Source organism: Podarcis cretensis, assembly GCF_951804945.1.
Source record: "Podarcis cretensis genome assembly, chromosome: 4".
Classification (NCBI taxonomy): domain Eukaryota; kingdom Metazoa; phylum Chordata; class Lepidosauria; order Squamata; family Lacertidae; genus Podarcis; species Podarcis cretensis.
Genome location: NC_137173.1, coordinates 62,456,670 through 62,477,943, shown reverse-complemented (window position 1 = coordinate 62,477,943; position 21,274 = coordinate 62,456,670). Strand labels below are relative to the sequence as shown.

General features: G+C 39.7%; 1 protein-coding gene across 11 annotated transcripts in view; it reads right to left on the bottom strand.

The window, feature by feature from the left end:
* DMD (dystrophin) overlaps positions 1-21,274 on the bottom strand; it is a 1,027,161-nt gene that overhangs the window by 151,092 nt on the left and 854,795 nt on the right. For all 11 annotated transcript variants that reach the window (XM_079972189.1, XM_079972196.1, XM_079972191.1 and 8 more), the window contains one exon: positions 12,036-12,182. In XM_079972189.1, coding sequence (XP_079828315.1) covers positions 12,036-12,182 — 147 coding nt within the window. The remainder of the gene's footprint in view (positions 1-12,035; positions 12,183-21,274) is intronic.

The following is a 21,274-nucleotide window of genomic DNA, read 5'->3' as shown; positions in this document are numbered from 1 at the left end:
GATATATTCATTAGATGTATACTATGTTTGGTGTTGCTTTTGTTTCTAATTTAAAATTATCTTCCCTCTACTTGTAATGTTGATAGCATTTTGTTAAATATTTCCTGGTGCAATAAGGTTTATGGTTACCCCCCCCCCTTTTTTCACTTTTTTTGTATAAGATTTTTCTTTTTAAAAAATGTCATTCTCATTTCTCCTGGTTGGTGATCTTTCTCATACATTTATTTATATATACAGCTCTAACTATTGCTCACCTTTCCAGTCTTCAACTTTGTCTAAGATCCTTCGAAACATACCAATTTACGATGGCACACTTGTACTGTTAATAATTTACTACTAGTGTTAGATCTGTGACCAGAAAGAATTTAGTTACTATTCACGATTCAACAAATAGATGTTCAAGTGTTCATACGATGCATAAGAACAGGAATGGCAACCCTCCAAGCCTCTCTATATAGCTCTCAGGACTTTCCTTAGGCCACACACCCCTCCCCTCCCCTACTTTGCACTTTATTTGAGTGCTTTTGCTTGGCTGGAATGTGTCTTGAACTTTGATAATATTCTTGCTTTCCTAGATAAGAGGGATGTATGGGTATGGAGAAACAAGCCTAGGAGATTATGCAAGTAGAATGGAACTTCTGGAATTCAGTTTCCTTTTTGCCAGGTAAGCCCTTCCACGACACCTCTTCCACACATAGGACGACACTTTTGGATTTCAACGCACTGCAGCAGTCGAAGAACAAGAAGTAGAAAACTCTCTCTCTCTCAATAGCTTAGTTGGCTTCTTTTATTTATTTCAATAATTTCTTAACAAACTCATCTGCCTATTAAAGCTTTTTATTTTATGTGCTATAGAACAGAAATCATAATATATTATGATGAAATAATACTAACTGCTATGTGCATCTCTAGAAAGAGACAATGTAAAATGTTTTGGGTTGGAGGCGGGCTTACGCCTGGTTCACATGCAGTGCTAAGCCAAACCATGGCTAAAATGGCAGAAGCTTCATTCACTGCCTCAACCGGTCTTGCTGCACAGTTAGAACTAAGTCAAGGTTTGGCTTACCATCAGTGCTATTTGTCAAGAAAAAGAGGTGCTGGAACTCACCACAAATACCTCCCTCGTTCTATTAGAATGGCAATAGTGCATACCTGAGAGGTGCCAGAACTGAGTTCCGGCAAGTTCCGGCTGAAAAAAGAGAGCTCTGCTTAGCATTATGAATGAACCATGGCTCATGGTTGTTTTGCTCCAAACAAACCATGCAGTGTAACCAAAGTTTGCTTTTGGCTTACCACTCAATCCACAAGTGGTGTGTCTCAATGAGACATACAGTGAGCTCTAGGTTTCAATGTAACACTAAACAAAACCACAGCTTAGCTCTGAATAGTGCCGCTGCCACTAGACTGGGGAGGAGTGAAGCAGCCACTCCTCTAGTTTTTGCTGCAAGGACCCACATGCTCTCTTGTTCATGCTTAGCCATGGTTTGGCTTAGCATTGCACACAAACTGGATCAATGCCATGATAAAGGTAAAGCCACTGAAATAAATGGGACTGTTGATATACCCCATTGAGACAATCATTTTCAATATGAAAAATATATATGTGAATACAAACATAAATTATTAAATAATTCATATGAATATAAATTATTCTTACAAAGGCATTTGCATTGAGTTTTTCAACTGTCTAGAGAAAACTGTCTCCTGGAGAATAAAGCTGTTTACTTTTGCTTTTTAGAAGCAAAAGGGGGACCCTAGATATTTCTTTTGATTCACATATTAAGCTGCAAAAAGTTTAACATGGAGGTTGTTGGGGCTGCCAACAAATCTACTCCTAGGGAACAAATTCACCTCAGGACCAGTTTCTCCTTCAGTTTTACATTCAGTATTAGTTCAGCAGCATTGACTATGCATTGCGGGGCCACTAAGTTACAGGAATGAGGTATATCTTGAGAGTTATAATCAGTCATTTGTGTCTGCAGTACTGTTAAAAATAGAATCAATAACTTTAGCGTTGTGAAGAGCACCTTCACATTTTAGTTATGATGCCAAGGGGTTGATTTTAATATAGCCATCATTTCTTGGTTTTAGGTATTTTCTAAATGGAATCTAAAAATTGTTTGAACATTGATCCCTTGTGGGATTGTTTTTCTCAGACTTAACTGCTGCATATGCAGTAGCATTCCTGTTTCCAGTATTTTATGTTATAAGGTGTTCAGGAATCTTAATGGATTTCTTTCTAAAGGTGGAACATCTTCTAAGCAGGTATTCATTCTTCAGCATTACTTGACCAGCTGGTCATATTTGCCTTCAAATAATGCAAGGGAAGAAAAGTTCAGTTATTAACACTAAGGCCTGTTAATTGATGCAAGAGTACCATTATATAATAACCTTAGAAATCAGTAACAGTGGCAACTTTGCTCTGGGGTTAACATACTTTGCACATGGTATACCTGTGGAATCTTTTATGTGTTACCATAATAATTTGTTTCTGAATGTCTTGAGTGGTAAAATAACTTTTTTATTGGCATAGTATGCAAAACAATACAAATGTTTGCCTGGCTGCAAAAGACAGAAATGCTCTTCCATCTATTTAGTCTCACTAAATTATTATTAAGTTTGCATCTTTGTACAGTTTTGCTGGAACTATCCATAGCCAGCATGTGCAAAAGCTGTAGAGGCTTCTCAGACTGTCTCTGCTAAGAGAGAGAGAAATAGAGGAAAACACAAATGAAAAACTCAACTGAGACATCCTCTGAAGTTGCTACTGCAGCTTGGCTGAATTGCTAATTGTGAGAAGAAAGGATCGTCATCTTCTACCTCCTACTTTTCAACCAAGGAGTTATGATAGCTTCAGGGAGTAGCTACTGTTCTTATGAGAAAAGTAGCATGGCAATTATGTAAATACTTTTGTTTTTCTTAGAGTGATAACTTGAAACAAGAAATGCTTCCCTGACTGCAATTTATACAAAGTATATCATCTTCAGAAGGCATCTCAATAGTTTATTCTAACCAGGCAAGCATTGCAACATAAAAAAGGAAGCAAAGTAAGGAAGGGCTTGATGACAGAGGCAACATACATTTAATATATGCACATAACTGGGAAAATAGGTTTCTTATGTAATAAAATTGGAGACAGACTCCTTTTTTCATTTTTAATTGGTATTGCACATACACCTATTGTTAAAACAACCCCCCCCCCCCGAAATGGAATTTCTGGCTGGAAACCTCATATCAGTTTCCAGTCTGAATGGGACAAAATAATTGGACAACTAGTACAATGGTTGGCTTTTAATGTACAGATTATGTACAACAGGGTTAGTCAATGTGTCCCTCTGAATGTTTTGAAGTCCAACTCTCATCATCCTGATCCAGCATGGTTAATGGTCAGGGATGATGGGAAATGGACTCCACAACTTATGAAGGCCACCATTTTGGATATTCTGATGTACAAGATGCCAAACATGCAGTTGTTATTGTAAGAAGCAATACTAAATTAGTGAGAAATTTCTAGTTGAAATGGCTTCAAATACCCATTTATGCAATAGATATTTGATATGCAGTGAACATCTTAGACCTGGAAAGAGAAAAACAAATCATTAGGAAACTGAATAGATTTTTGGCATAATGGGCCTGATTAAGTTAAGAATGCTGCAAATTAATATAGTATACTCTACAATACTATACTTTAGTAGAAAGCACAGAAAGAGACTAGCAGCACAAAACCATACCGATCTACTCAGAAGTAAGTTCAGTGAGACTTACTACCAGGTAAGAGGGTACAGGATTGCAGACTTAAAAATGTTTCACAGATCTGAACCCTGCTGCTCAAAACTAAAGGACAGGGCAATGCTAAAGTGGTTGGGCTGTTGTATCTTAAAAAAAAAAAAAAATGTAATGGAGGGAATCCTGCAAGATGCATCTTGGAATCTTATCATTTTTTACATCCTTTTCTAACAATGTGTGCTTTCAGAAAATCTTACAAATCAAAATTCATATTTTCAAGGAAAATATGATTCAGCTGACAAAGATAGCAAGGACATAAAAATAGCAGTTTATTATTATTACACTTTACTAGAAAAAAAATCCCTTCCTTCAAACAGCAAGGGTGATAAATTGTAAGCACTATCCCAATGCATTTTCAATTAAATGACTAAATTAATGTAGAGACATTTAATTAAAGTTGCACTAGTTTTTCCAAATGCTGTTAATTAAGCTGCTATCTAAAATTAAATCTCTTCAAAACCCCTTTTATATTTCTGCAGCTCATCTGATATAGATATAATTAAAATTCTGGAAGTTCACCTAGATGCATCTGAATATATTTCTCAAAAGGAGGGGAGGGGCGGGACCCTGCAGTAATTTGGGAGGCAGTTCTTTTAATGGGATTTATATAATCCTTAGAGGAAATACACAGCACAAAAATAGTTTTATAAATAAATCTGAGCCTCCATGGCTGCACAGACTTTCATTCAGCATTTTGATTTTCCACTGGTTAAACATCAAACTATCTCAGAAAACAGGAAATCCATTGGGAGAGACACGAGGCTGGTTTTAAACACATACAGAGTTTAACTTCTTTCAGTAAGTGAAAGTAGGTCTACATTGGGATAGCAAATGTGATGTCCCTCCAGATGTTGTTGGACTACAAGTCCCATCATTCCTGATATCTTGCTATGCTGGCTGGGGTTAATGAGAGTTTGTATTTATAAACTAAATTAACTGGCTGCTGTATTGTGATTTGAACTGTATGTTTCAAAGCTTAGATTTAATGAAGTGTGCATTGGGTATTAATGTTAGCTGCATTGAGAATGCTAGTCTTGAAAGATGGCTCAGAAATATTTAAAACAAACAAACAAACAAAATCATTCAGCTGAAATGGACTAAGTGGACAACTAATCCAAACCTCTTGCTACAAGGCAAAACTGAATTTTACAATAGTTTGATACTTTATGTAAAGCTTCATAAATTTAATGGTCCATTTATGTCATACTTATGTTATGGTACCATGTTGTTCATTGAAACATATAACTATGGTTGAAGAACCATTCTTTCTATTTGAAAGGGTTCAAATTGTGGGTGTAAGTTTGTATTTATCTAGCTTGATTCTACACCATGTCAATAATGACTGAAGAAGAAATGAATACTGGCCTGGGGAGAAAAGGGAGAGTAGAGTTTATAAATATAGTATACTATAGGATATTGCTCTGATAAGTCTTTGTGGGCCACTTCATCAGATACATATCACACACTTCTAATGCCAGAGAAAGGCTTTATGATTCAGCCTATGAAAGCTTACGGCACAACACATTTTATAGTCCTTAAGGAGCCACAAGACACCTAGTTTTGATGCAGCATATCAAGATGGAACTGAAATATGGTAATATCAACACTATTATTGTATATGTCACAAGGCTCAAATGAAATTTTGTTTATCTCCAGAGAGGACAATCCATTCTTCTTCTTCTTCTTCTTCTTTAACAAAAAGGCCCCATAGCAGCTTGTATACAATCAAAACAAGAAAGTCCCTACCCACAACCTAAAAAATCCATGGGAAAGGGACAACGAGGGAACAGGAAATTCAAAACCAAAACTTGGGCACCAATTTCTAAACAGTTGTGCCTTTGATGACTGAACTCTGCTTCCATTTTCTTATCCTACAATGCAGGCTGGCAGAAAGGGGAGAGGAGTCAATATCAGATACAACAGTTTTACACTAATCAAGTGCTTGGCAGTGGTGGGATAGTGGTGGCTTAAAGTATGGTCTGCTGCATGGCTGTGGTGGTGCAGGCTGTGCTACACATGCCATTGAGCAGCAGGTGTGGAGTAGAGAGGAGGACTCATTGTTTGTTAACCATAGAAATTTCCAATAAGGATAAGAACCAATGATACCATCTGTCATGGCTAGCAATTTGGGACCTCTGGCCAGATATAGTACAAAGGTGCCTAGGTTTATATGCCCAGGTTTCTTCCTCCTCACCTGCTGTTAACTGACAGAACCATAATAGTACAATGGCACTCTGTCCCGTTCCTGACCCCCTGGATTTAACACATATTGGCAGATTAATGTGTTGTGGAGATTGTAGTAGTATTGGCGGCAGCAGCAGCAGCAGCAGCAGCAGCAGCAGCAGCAGGGGAAGACATTTCATTCTACATGATCAGGCTCTTTTTGCCTGGCAATGTGGTCTGCTCTTGCCCCTGAAACCTTGTCATATATTATTACCATTGTGGAAAAAGTTGGAACTGGGAAACTAATGACAACCCAGTGAGTTGTTCTTTCCCCCTTTCTTTCAAAGCTTATATGCACTTACTCAGACACTGGCTGTGTTCTCATTTAATTTGACCCTAAGGGAATGGCAGTGCGAAGTAAGTTGTAATTCACATAACTTCCACCACTTAAAGCCTATCTCTGATGGGTGCAGTACTCTGCTGCGGTCTTCCCCTGAGAAACTCAAGGCAGGGGAGGGGAGGAGTGAGGCACTGACTTTCTCTTAATCAAAAAGAATAATACTGGAAGGAGATAGGGAGCCATTGCTAAAACAATAAAGAAAGCAACAACAAGAAAAGAAGAAGTTAATTTGAATAAGAACAACCCACCCACTTCTCTGTGATTATGAAAAAGAACAATAAGGTTGCTTTTAAAAAAGTGTTTCTTCTTTAGATCACAGCTCTATGTACCACATGGAAAACTGCTTTTGAAATTCAGAGGAAATTCAAAAGCACCTTATGATACACTGCACGAGGGAGCTGCTTTTCAGAGAATAAAAGGTTCTGCTTGGTAAGCACAAGCTCTTATGTGTACCCAAAGGAGCTCTTATTGATCGCGGCCCCTGCTGGCAACAACTTTTTCTCTTGAGATCCATCAAGTCCTACTATACATGCCAGCAACAGAATCAAACAAAACCAGGGAACTGGTGGCTGTTTCAGGTGATCGTTTATCAAATGGTACCACATTTTCCTAGCACTTTTCCTCTCAGATCATATCCAATTCTATTTCACGTGTACATATTCACAGTTGGTGTTTGGATACTGTTTCTGGTTGTATATCTTCCCACCACACTTGCCCTCCTCTCCTGCCACACCGCCACACCCTTTGTGAACCACTGATCTACCATGTCAGGGTCTGATCATAGGAACTTGCCCCTCGCTAAGTGAGCTGAATAGCTAAGTGGACATTTGGACATGGGTTTCCCTGGCACCAGTCCAACATAGTATGCCCTAAACACTGTACCACACCACTGGTTGAAGATCTTACCCAGTGATACTGAGATTTACACTCATTATAACTACTGTAGCCTAAAATGAAATAGTTTGGAGATGCTTCTGACAGCCAATGTGGTGAGTGGTTAGAATGCTGGACTAGGGGGACCAGGGTTCAAATCCCCACTCAGCAACAAAAACTCACTGAGTGACCTTGTGCCCATCAATGCCTCTTGGCCTAGCCTACCTCACAGGGTTGTTGTGTGGATAAAGAGAAAGAGAATGGTGTATGCCACCCTGAGATCCTTAGAGGAAAGGTGGGATATAAATGTGATAAATAAATGCAAACAAATAAGATCTCATAATACTACCATTACATACAGAAGTCACATATTCTGTCCTAGCCAATGAAATAGGTTGTGGTATGTGCTTGGTTGCAGTGCATATGTAGTGCTTACATGAGTTTCACAGATTTGCAAATGTGCCCATGCCTTCCAAAAGGAGGGTGACTGCATGGCCTTCTGAGAATTTGGGAGTAAAAGTAGGTATCGGGTTGTATCCAAAGGCTCCCTTCTTCCAACGGAAGAAGTACTGTATTTCCATTGGAGAAAAGACTATTTCTGTTGGAGGAAGTTAACTCTCAGCTCCAATGTAAATGTTCACCTTAGGGCACACAAAAACTGGCAAAACATTTCATCTCAAAAGTTATGCTCCTAAAGGTTTCTCATTTAACTCTAATATAAAACAATAAATGTCTTAAGTATTTCACCTTTTTTTTTACTTAGTTTCACAAAGTAACTGAATAAAAAATACCCTCAGAAATTCAGCCCTTACATTTTATTTTTAATGAAAAAATACTATTATTGCAGTGCCACAAACCTTGGCAGAAAATAGAATACTGTTAATTATGAATAAATTAACTAAATTAGTAACGTGAGACGGATTTGCAATTAAATCACTGTTAACTGAAAATGAAACACAGCTACACAGAGCTTAAGAATCAGGGAGCAACACAGGTGTTTATAGAATGCCATGCTATAGTAGGTTTCAACTGTAGCTCTTCAATAGTTTTAAATATATTTTAAATCATACTTCCTATTTAGGGTATAATATAAAGAGAGGTGCTGTTTAAATTTCACAAACAGAGAATTCAAATAGACAAAGTATCTGCCACTACTCAAATCATAGCTGTCAACTTTTCCCTTTTTTTGCGATGAATCCTATTCGGAATAAGGGAATTTCCCTTTAAAAAAGGGAAACATTGACAGCTATGATTCAAATATCAGAAAGTAGCTGGAAACAGATTACTCCTCCATGCTTCACACTTTGCTAAAAAGCCAGCATGCATATTTCCACATGGAAGATGCTCCTTAGAGCCAAATATTAAGCTCACAGAAGTGGACATGGTGCTAACTGTAGAAGTCAAACTACATAATCAATTAATTCATTGATAGTCCATTCAGGAACCATGAAAACTGCGGCCATGGCAACAGCTCTGATTCTCAAGCAAAACACAAGAGCAATTTCTTAACTACTGGAACTAAAAGAGGATTTCAAGTTCTAAGAAAGATCAGAATCACCCTCTGCTGGGAAGATGAAACTTGCTTTTACTAATATAGACGTTTTGCTTCATGGTTTACAAGACCTTTTAGCCTTTTATGCTTTTAAAAATTACAATGACTATCAACAGGAAGCAGATTCAGGACCAAAGTTTTAAAATATAATGGGAGACCATTCAGGTAACATACAACTAATAAGTTTAATAAATAAGAATAAGAAAAAACACTGAAATTATCTCACTTTCTTGATCCAAAACACAGAGATGCTACTACTCAAGATAGTTTAAACTAACTAGCAAATCATGTAAAACACAAGAGAAAAATAATCTGAGTAAACATTAATTTTATACCTCTGCCACAATAACATGTATTTCAAATTGGGAAATAGAAATGTATTTGACAGAGAAGTAGCCTCTTTTATACAAGTTATTAATGCAAGGTATAATGCTTCAAAATATCCCCTGACCTATTTTCCTCTATTAGTTATCTGCAAGCAAATGGATGCTTAAACTGAAATATACAATTTCTTGTAATCCAGTTTGCAAACCTACTCAAAATAGCCTCCAGGCTCCTGACCCCTTATTGCTGGAATCCTGAGCACACACACGCGCGCGCACGCGCGCGCACACACACACACACAGCAGCAGCTGCCCTTGATAGCCCACATAAATACATCTTCCCAACTGCACTAAGATATAGGGGCATGGCCACATGGATCTTGTTTAGAAATACTGAATAATCTATTTTGTACCCTTTGGACGTTTGTGCCTCCACAGACATCTCATGTCTACAGTTGCAGGTATCAGTCAGCTTATCTGAGCACATTGGCATCCATAAACCAACCCCAGCACACAGAATGTAGATTGGAAAAAATGTGCCCTTTTAACCACATATTGCAGTATCCAGTGTAGGCATCCATACAAGGAATAGCCACCCCACATACATAAGGCTCAGCTGCACAGGCAAACTAAATGTCAGGTGTATGCCTTCCGGGCAATCCAAGTCTATATCATAATAATAATAAGAAGAAGAATAATAAGAATAATATTTTTTTATTTATACCCCACCCTCCCCAGCCAAGGCCGGGCTCAGAGCGGCTTACAAGCAAAATAAAAACAAGATGAATGATTACAGCTTAAAAACAAAAATAAAATACAACATTAAAATAATGGAACATTAAAATATTAAAATGTAGCCTCATCGCAGGAGGAGAAGGAAAAGAAAAAAGAAAAAAGAAAAAAGAAAAAAAAAAGAGGGAGGGAGGGAGGGAGGGAATCAAATTGGCTCCAAGCCAAAGGCCAGGCGGAACAACTCTGTCTTACAGGCCCTGCGGAAAGAAATCAGATCCTGCAGGGCCCTGGTCTCATGAGGCAGAGCGTTCCACCAGGCCGGAGCCAGAGTTGAAAAGGCCAATCTAACTTCCTTAGGGCCTGAGAACACTAGGGTGTTGTTATTTATGGACCTTGAGGCTCTCCGTGGGGCATACAAGGAGAGGCAGTCCCGTAGGTACGAGGGTCCTAGGCCGTGAAGGGCTTTAAAGGTCAAAAGCAGCACCTTAAATCTGACCCTGTACTCCACCGGGAGCCAGTGCAGCTTGAAAAGCACTGGATGAATATGCTCCCATGGCAGAGACCCCGTGAGGAGCCTCGCTGCAGCATTCTGTACCCGCTGGAGTTTCTGGGACAGCTTCAAGGGCAGCCCCGCATAGAGCGAATTACGGTAGTCAAGCCTGGAGATGACCGTCGCATGGAGCACTGTGGCCAAGTCGGGGCGGGAAAGGTAAGGGACCAACTGCTTGATGCGGCGAAGGTGGAAAAATGTCGCCTTGGCTGTTGCTGTAACCTGCGCCTCCATGGAAAGGGAGGCGTCAAGGATTACACCCAAACTCTTAACGGAAGGCAATGGCACTAATTGGGCCCCCGCAAGAGAAGAGAGTTGGTCCCTCATCCCCATGCCATCCCGACCCAGCCATAGGACCTCTATCTTCGTACTATATACAGTACTCCATATTTGATATCTACTGATTGTGTAACAGATAAATCTTATTTTGAGGCTGGGGAGGAGCAAAATGGCAGATCCATTGCTACATCTGAATCTCTGATGGCTCATGCTAATTTTATGCCAGGTCAACCCATGTTTGGGCCACTGAGGAGTGGCCCCCTTGGGGAATCTGTGAAGCTAGTGATCCAGTGGATTCAAAGCTGCCTCTGCTGCACTCTCACTGCAACATCTCATTTCGGGGCTTTCTGACTGCTATTGCTGGCAGGAAAACTTGCCAGCATTAGCTCTCCAGCCATCTGGGTGCAGCCTGGGCATCTGCAGGAGTAGAGCACCAAAACCAGCAGCACGACTATGCACAATCCTAAGCCACTCAGCCATCAACACTGGAATGTGTATGTAGGACTGTGCTGCAACAGTATCATGTGTTCATATACAATCAAGTTAATATGTAGATTCTGCACATGATGTTAAAGGAATATATATAGTCTTTAAGCTCAGTCTATGTCTAATTCGCACTACAGCCTTTACCCATTTTTTAAAAAAATCTGCTTCTATTTTATATGGAAAACTTAATTATCCTTTAAAAGGAAAACCACCTTTTTGATAAACTTAATAGCTTGATCAAACTCTGCCAATGACCACAATGAATATAATGCTCTGTAATTTTGGATTTGATTCTACTGATGTAATCTCAATGCATGCAAGGTGGAAGGCACCATTAAACTGCTTGTAGAAAAGGGTACTGTTTAAAATTAATGTTCCCAGGAATTGTTTAAAAGAGAACAGAGAATGGATTGAAGCAGTGAAAGTAAATGCAAAGCTCAGTCTTCCACATGCGATAAAATATATTCAAAGGAAGGAAGTGGGAAATTAAAGCATTTTGAGAAGGATGGAAAGCATACAGAAATTACACCTTATCTAAAGCAATGGCCCGGAGTAAACGGAGGATGTGCAGCAGCCACAAGCTTCTCTTCACCAAACAGATGTTGCTAATTATACAACCAGCACTACTTGCATGTAGCAGCTTGTTGGTGAATGGGTGCTAGGTACCGAGTTTCTGCACATGTTTTCTGATCCAGTTAATGATACATGTATTGAAGCCTATGGCATATTTTATGTATTTTATTCAGTTCCAAGCAACTATTCATGCTGGGCATGAAGAACATGAGTGAAATACAATGTATTGCTAGAAACATTTGAGAATACTTATTGTAAAACCATTTTCTTACCTAAGACAGTCATTTTTAGGGTTAAGGTTATGTTATACAATATTACCTGCAGGAGTTTCCATCTTCCATTCAAGTCTTCGAGGCGGTTGAGGGTATATGGGGAAAGCTGTATTTCAGAAGAGGTAAACTGATGAGCTAGGTCATTAACATTGTTCACATTCTCTTTAAGAGGTGCAATTTCTGCTCGGTAAACCTGTGTAAAAAACAAACAAACCCAAAATGTTAGTAATGGCATTTTAGATTGAATGAGCTCTTATAACAATTTACAGCAGAACACAGGGTCTTATTTGGGGTTCCCAGCACCACTTCACAGAAACATTGTTGCCTTGGTCTAGTACTGGGAGTCTGATATAAACTCTTAAAATAGACCAGCAGTAAGTTATTGGTGTTGCTGCATAAATACTTCAGCATCACATGGTGCATTGGAGGGCAATTCCAAATCTTTTCAAAGGTAGAAAAATTATGGTAAGGGTATTAGAGAGAAAAGTGAGGCTACCTACAGCTTAGTTGTATCATCATAAGAGCTATGGAAGTGGCCCCATTTGCTTGGTCCCAGCACACATTTTAAATGAGATGCTTGGACATAGCAGGTGGAGACAAATTTCGAAAAGAACCAGACAGCTCTGGAGGACACTGCAATCAGCCACATAAATTAAATGTCTATAGAAATGTCCGTGTCCCTTTAAAACTGGCTACAGAGATTCATGGCAATACATACTGAGATAATACCAGGCTTGGCTTATGGACTTAAGAAGATATTGAATAATTTGATTTTCTATATTAATTTTCTTTCATCACAACATTTACAGATTTCATTTTCTACTTTTATTTGCAGAGGTGAAATGGGTTTTGCACTGGACTAAGCTCTATGTTCCTCCCTACTTTTGATATCTATAACAGTAAGACTCAGGTCTTCTTTTGTTGACCAAATAGGAAAGAGAAATGGAGCGGAATAAGTATAGTCGCATGATACAGATGATAGCTTTTATTTCTGGTATGTTAAACATTGATTAACAGAAAACATAAAGCAAGGTTCTGTCAAACTGCCAAGAAGCCAAAGCTATCCTGGATTTTGAAAGAGTTCAGAAAATACATTCCCTGCTGCTGAACAGTGAGAAATTCTAGCATCAATGTTACCAAAGTTTAGCGTGGGAGGTAGCTTTGTAACAAGTTTCCAAATATACAAGTAGATTCTAATCAGAGGAAAATACACACCACTACTCCCATTCCGTGTCCCACCACCCCCGCCATTCCCAGGGTCAACCCTCAGCTAAAGCCATCTCTCTTTTCTCTGATGCTCTCCATTCAAAACTCCAAACTGCACAAACACTGCTTCCACATTTTTTACTGGGAAGGAATTATTTAAGGAAGATGCACCATACACAACTGATGTAAGTCAAGTGTATTTTGTACTTGTACTTTAGAACAAAATGTCAAGTGTGAAGTCACCCTAAGATCCATTTGAAATTAGATGATGCAACATTCCTTTGAGTTACAGGCCAACATACATATCACCTTATGGAACCTACAATTCACTCATCCTCATCTCCTTATCATCCTTATCCTCATAATCAATGAATCTATGCCCTGCCTTTCTAAAAATACGTGCTCTTTCCTATTGTCAGGGAACTGCCAACGGCTCAGGGGCGAGAGGGGAAAGGCCAGGTGGATTACAGAGAGCCCCCAAAGATTGTGAGAAGCAGCACTTCCTCAGCGGAGGAAGGTAGCCACGCCTCTAGTGGAGAGGAGAGGCAGGGGGCGGGGGAGGGAAGGCAGTGCCAGGACACCTTGCCGGAGCAAAGCGGGGAGGAGGGAGGTCCCCCGTTACCCAAGCCTTCCTTGTGCAGAAAGATTCCATGCACAGAGGGAAGGCACAGACTGGGCGTCAAGAAACTACTCTGCTGGGGAAGGTTTAAGTACCGCCCACTCTCAGATTCTGCCAGTGAATGAGCAGGATATGGAATACAGGCGCTCTGCATTCTAAAGGTTTTATCACTAATAAGAAAGCCTTAGAACATGCTTTGGAGGCATATTGCCTGAATGCTCTTGAGCAACCGACAAACCGATACCTTTAACACCTATGATCCAATTGCACATGGACCATCACATGATAACTGAAAAATATGAATGTACTGCTAATGTCTCCTTCCAGGACACACCTTTATAAATAACCAAAATATTTTAAATTGTCTTATTTTCTTAATAATGAATATTTCTAATGGAATAAGTAGATCAGTTTTATAACTCTGAGGAAGCAGTGCTTTTGTATAGTACAGATACCTTTACAACAATCATCTTTCATTTTCAAAGACTGAAAATGCAATCTGAATAAAAATCTGTCAGGAACAGTATACCTGTACCTGGCTATATCATGATAGGAGGAAGGGATGAGAAAACATTTGACAATTTCTTCTAGTCAAGCAATCCAATTTACCCTTAAGCAGATGAACTATTTCCTCTTCATAAATCCACTTCCATTTACTTACCAAGTGTTTTTGATGACGTATACAAGACTCCAAAGTTAAGTAAAACATTGACATAGAGCTAGGTGAAATTGAGATACTCCTGAAACAGTGAGATAGGTTTGTGATAGAAATACAATTATGTTTTTGAACATGACGTTCCTCTGCTAATGCCGTTGTGCTCGTCAGTGAAATCTGTTGGAATATGTTTAATTCTAAATATGGTCCTATTTCAGAGTTATTTGAGCTATGTGGTCTACTTTTGAACCCTCAATATTTTTAATGCTTGGCTTTTATGAGTTTGTCACAATATGCTCTAGGATGATATGGAACCATTTTCTCCATTTTCTCAGGGTCTTGTGAAAGAACAACGTTAAACAACAATTGATGACCTCCTTCTACCAGCCCACAATAGAAGTGTCCTCTCATATTGTATCACAGTGTGGTATGTCGGACAGAAAGTCTTTACAGAGGGTGGTGAACATGGCACATGATATCATGGGCTGTCCCTTGAGTCCGCTAGATGACATCACAAGGGATCGTTGCCTTAGGAGAGCGAGAAAAATTCTCAGGGACGACTCACACCCCGGCCAGCACCTCTTTAATTTTCTACCCTTGGGCAGGAGATATAGAAGTATAACCAGTCGTACCAACAGGCTAAAAAACAGTTTCTATCTGTGGGCTGTTAGGCTGCTGAACGAAAAATAATATAGTGCAACTGACTTTCGGGGTTGGTGTGTTGTGCGACAAGCGCACAGAGTGCAATGAGATTGAGTGTTTGGGGGGGGAGGCTCAGTTAATTTCATTGTACACAGGTTGTACATTGACAATAAAGGTATTATTATTATTATTATTATTATTATTATTATTATTATTAACCACTCAAACAGTTGTTGTTTTCTGCATTCATCACCTTCCCCAACAATTGGTGTGATAATATATATAATCATTTTTAGTCCTATCTTATAACTTTTTCCTTCAGGAAGTCCAGAGGATCATGTAAACCCTTGTCTACTGTCAGTCATCACTTGCATTGCTCTAGAGTCTGAGGACAAACCTTCCCTGAGCACCTGTGCAGTAGCAGCCATCAGCACCACTACATTGGCGGTGACCCTTCTACCAAAGGGAAAGGCTATTAAAATCAGGGCAGACCTGAACAGAGTCCCTGATAGTATGGAGTAAAAAAAAAATAAAAAAATAAAAAAGAGGCTTTGCTTTAACATTGCTATTTTCCCATACCACTCTGTATCAAAAGTTTTATAAACAGTGAACAGAAGGAGTACAAGCAAATACAGGCTTGCTTAGTATTAAGCTTGGCTACACAGAATATGAGCCTACTGTAGTGTACAGCCGAAATAAATTTAAAAAATTAAAAACTTGTCCAGTAGCACCTTAGAGACCAACTAAGTTTGTTCTGGGTATAAGCTTTCGTGTGCATGCACACTTCTTCAGATAACGAAAAGCAGACTTTCATATCAGTTCCTATAAATGCCAATAGGTGGTTATGGACAAATTCTTAAGATGTTTCAGTTAGCCTCATATCTTAGGAATTTGTCCACACCCACCTATTGCCGTTTATTTACCAAAGCTAGATTAAATGTATTTCCATCGGAAGTTCTAAATGGTAGACTGAGAGGCATTCCCTATCAGAATAGGCTTTGTTCATGTTCATGTTCTCAGGACGTCGATTGCATGAACCATACCCTACTGCATTATGGGCAGTATGAGCAAGCAAGGGATCAACTGATCAAACCCTTACTAGCAAATTTGCCAGGAAAATCTGAAGCCTCCCATGTTAAATACCTTCTGGAGGATAGGTCAAATGATATTACACTGACTTCGGCAAAGTTTCTTTCGGAGGTTGCAAGAAACAAAGAACATCATGCTCTAGACATAACAAAATGACTACCTCAGTCTCTTTCGCCTGCTGTTTGGTTGTCTTAACTGTATCATGTTTTGAAACTGTTTTATGTGTCTATGGACCCACGAGATATATATATATATATATATATATATATATATATATATATATATATTTCCACATACCCATTTCAACAAGTGCAATGATAACTGTAGAACAATTGTCCCATTATGGTCCTTATTTTGCACCTTAGTTGATTTTTTGATTAACAAAGTATGGGAATATGCTAAAGTAACTCCTATGACATAAATATTAAGACCTGTGTACACCAAAGTCAGCAGACATTTACAAATGTCCAGGAAATATTTTTTTAGTTTTTCTTGTTGCATGAGCCCATCTTCCCAAATCTGAAAATAAATGTCTGAGTCCCTGGGAATACTGAAAAATAACTAGGAAATAAGCTTATTTCAATGATAATGGCTCATTATGTGCTCTCCCAGCATCAGGGACTTCCCCTTATGAAATCCGTGACTCCAATTGCAGCAAATAAAAGTAGATGCTCAATTCACTTTCTCCGTTTCTTAGCCCTTCTTTCCCCTAGCCACATGTGCATCAAGATGATAACAAGTCAAATGCAGCATTCAAATAATCAATCCAAATTATTCAGTTGAGTCCTATTGTAACATTTTCCCACCTGCAATAATAAAATTGCAGCGCTATCCCCATACATGGCATTTTGAAAATATACTTTGGATAGATCCAGTGCTGCATACTCAGTTCCTTCCAATAAATTTCTTTTCATATGCAGAACAGTAAGAATAAAATCATGTCTTCAGTGTACACAGACAACATTGTATTGTTTTTTTATTTTCTGAAGTTGTTTCTTTTAATGTACTTTAAATGAAATTATTCTATTTCATTTTATGCTCTTACCAAAACACTATCAATTGTGCTGCACAATGGGAATGCTTATAACGGATTAAAAGGTGTAGAATTGTTAAGTCTATCCAACATTAATGATTTCCAAGAAATGACTTTTGGAAAAGAATGGAAGGTAGCCTTGCATTCCAAATATATTTTCCCACCATACTTTTGCCATAGTACAGAGAAGTAATGTCAGAGATCCCAAGAAAATGCTAATTTTACAGCTAATTACAAAGTCCTATACTGATTGTTGTTCAAGTTAGCAAATCTTTTAAGCATTTCCTATTTTGAAAACAGGAGTGCATGTTCTCCAATTATCACAATATATGCTAAAAGCAATTTCAGTGTTCTAAATGCTGATCTGTATATAGCCAAAATGGCTCCATCCACACACTAGATAGATAGATAGATAGATAGATAGATTAATAGATAGTTCAGCAGGCTTAGGATTTGCAGAAAACACACACACACACACACACACACACACACACACACACTGGGCAACTTCCCCAAAGTGTGAGGCCTTGGGAAAGGCTTTTTCAGTGGTGGCTCCATGTCTGTGGAATTTCCTTCCCATTTAGATGCATCTTGCTTCTATAACAGGAAGCAAGTGAATGCACACCTCTTTTGCGGAACTTTTGGAGGAGGGATGTGATGAAGAATTGTTAGCTGATTTTTTTACAGCCAGATTTTTATGAAATTAAAAAACAATTTAATGCTGCCTTTTTCTTTTATTGTACAGTGATCTAAAAGCATGAGGGACTTTTTCCTTGCCCTCTGATTAGATCAGAAGCTTCAATTGAAATCCCTGCCTTCTTCAGTGATTGGGCTCAAGAAATGAATTGCACACAGCCAACTCTGTGAATGTGCTCTTTCATCAATGGGACATGAATGGCTGTTTGACCTTTTAAAGTAAAAATGCCCTTTTTGCATCTCAATAGGTTTCTTATGTTTTCCCACTGAAACTTCAGAATGACTTTACTGAGCTTTGTCAAAGGCACCTAGATAGCTGTCTTAAATTTGCTATTTTGCTGCTATTTAATGCAGTTATGGTGTAATTACACAACATGCACTCATAACATGCACCATAATGTTACATAGATGCATCAATGATTGAGTGTTTGCATGAACAGTTTATGAGTGATATAATGTTTGATATAAAGTACTGTGATATAGTAAAGGTAAAGGGACCCCTGACCATTAGGTCCAGTCATGGCCGACTCTGGGGTTGCGGCGCTCATCTTGCTTTATTGGCCAAGGGAGACGGCGTACAGCTTCCAGGTCATGTGGTCAGCACGACTAAGCCATAATGTGTCAGATATCATGGACCCAAGCTGTTAGTTGTATTCCAAATTAATATAATAATATGGGCAGCCAATGCAAGCACAGAGATGTGCTACTAGTGGTCTGTTGCATTTTGCATCAGCTGCAGCTTTCACAGCAGACCCAAAGATAGCCCTATCAAGAGCACACCTATGCAGAGACCCTCATGTATTAAGATCACTGTACAACAAAAAAGCCAGAATCACATTCCCCCAGTTCAGCTCTTGATACATGTCATCCAAGGAAATCAGCCCTGAGTGCTCACTGGAAGGACAGATCCTGAAGCTGAGGCTCCAATACGTTGGCCACCTCATGAGAAGAGAAGACTCCCTGGAAAAGACTCTGATGTTGGGAAAGACTGAGGGCACAAGGAGAAGGGGACAACAGAGGTCGAGATGGCTGGATCGTGTTCTCAAAGCTACCAACATGAGTTTGACCAAACTGCGGGAGCCAGTGGGAGACAGGAGTGCCTGGCGTGCTCTGATCCATGGGGTCACAAAGAGTTGGTCACAACTAAACAACAACAAAAGGCAAAATCAGTCTCAAAAGTGTGCCTTGAAATGGGTCAGCAAAATTGATACCCTACAGGAACCCCTGCAGCTGCTCTGCCATCACTTTCTGCACCACCTTACCCAAGAAAGGTCATTCATAACTGGACAGTAGTTGTTGTAAACCACAGTCCAGGAAGGGCCTCTTCAGAGGTGAATGCACTGCTGCCTGTTTAAGGACAGTAGGCACAAGTCCACTGCATAGGGATGCATTAACATTCTGGACCGTGCTGGTCAGTTGCCGCTGCCACCCCCACTGGCTTTTCACTTGCCAATATGGACAGAAGTTAAGACAGAAAGAAGTGAATCACATTACAGTCAAACCTCGGTTGTCGAACATAATCTGTTCTGGAAGACCGTTCGACTTCCGAAATGTTTGACAACCGAAAACTGAAAGCGGACGCCTCAATACAATAGGAACAAAATAAAAAAAATCTGTGGACTTCCGGGTTAGCGCGATCGGCTAATGGCGGATTCCCTCCGAGCTCCGGAGGGAATCGGCTCTACTGGAGACGGGTCCTACCGCGACGGCGACGCGGGGACCCTCAGAAACCGCAGGCGCGGAAGCCTGCGGACTTGGTGACTCGGTGGGCACCTTAAGCGCCCCTGACCCACGAAGAGCCTTTTTAAAGGCTACGGAGAGGGTACGGAGAGTGGCGTGGTGCTGTGAGTAGACCGCTACTGCAGTGGAGCGAAGCCGCGAGCCATGGCCGGAGAGCACTGACTTTTTTCCCTGAAATTCGGACTTGAAATAACCCGTGAGTAGAACGGAATTTGGACCTTAAAACTTTTATCCTTGAATTCGGTACGACCGGGGGATGTGCTAAAGGGAAGTCCGCACCCCCCCTACCTACAAAAGATTTAAAGCAAGGATCGGAGAACTAAGGTGGAGAGATCTTTTCTTTTCGGTGTGATTTAAAAGATAATATTTCCATGAATTTGACAGAAGAAGATTTGTGCTGGAGAGTAAGAGTGGAATTTTAGAAGTTTTTGTCTAAACCCCCCCCCCCCCCGGACCCGGGAGCGTCCTGTGTATGAGCTGGAGGAAAAGGAACAAGGAGTTTGACAGCTGTCAAAGGAGCTGTCAAACGGGCAGTTAAAGTTAAAAATCTTATTATTTAACATCTCTCTGGACTAAATTTGTTACATTTGAATCAGAGTGGTTGGGAACAAAGTAGTTATAAATAACAAAGTAACGGACTGTTGGGAAAGGACTATTAAGTAACCAGAATCCCCCTAGGGGGAACTTTGAAACATTACAATGGCTGCAGATGGAAAATTACAGGCAGAGATAGAAAGAATGTTTTTTCTCGTGGGAATACTGCAAGAGCAGAGCATGGCTATGAACAAACAACCTATAACCTTGAACTCTAAAACAAGCAACTCTGCTGAATGCACAAAGGATCTGACTGGGAAAAAATCTGCAGCTGAATCAGAAGAGACATCTTTGGAACTGGAGGAGAGGGAAGAAGGAGTGGAGAAAGTACAGGTGGAGAGTACCAACCAGAAGCCTACATTGCTAGAACATAAAGAAGAAGATCTTTGGATTACAAATCTGCGAAAGATGCGAAAGAGGAAGGAGGAAGCCCCTGGAACACTTGGAACACTGGAATTTAAAAGAAATAAGAAATATGATTGGGGCTTCCTCTTTGAGTATGGAAGATCAGTTGACCTTTTGCAGCAGCTGTTACCAAGTATTTCGGATGGAAGAAAATCTGATGAGACTGTGCCAGAGCTCCTTCGAGACCTGACGACCAACAAAGAGGGTTACCAACAAAACCGGCAGAGAGAGACTGACAGAGACTTGAAGGCCTCAGATGTGAGGAATCCAGGCTAAAAACTGTCATTGTGGACATTTATTCAGGAAGGGACAGAAACCGGGGTAGGGAGGGAGGGGAGAACAGAATTTCAAAATTTTTATGACCTTTGTGTTTGGCTATTATGACTTATATTTAGTATAAAAAGGGGGAAATTCGTGGAAGGGAATTTGGGTCGACCTTAGAAAAGGATTCAACATTTATAAGAAAATTGGATAAGTAAAATTTGGCCAAGTAATAAGAACTAATTTTTTTAAAAAATAACAATAATATGTAAAGGATCAGAGATAAGAACTTGTTGAGCTAATTATTTGAATTAGGATGTATGAAGGGGGTGGGGGGAAGTCAGG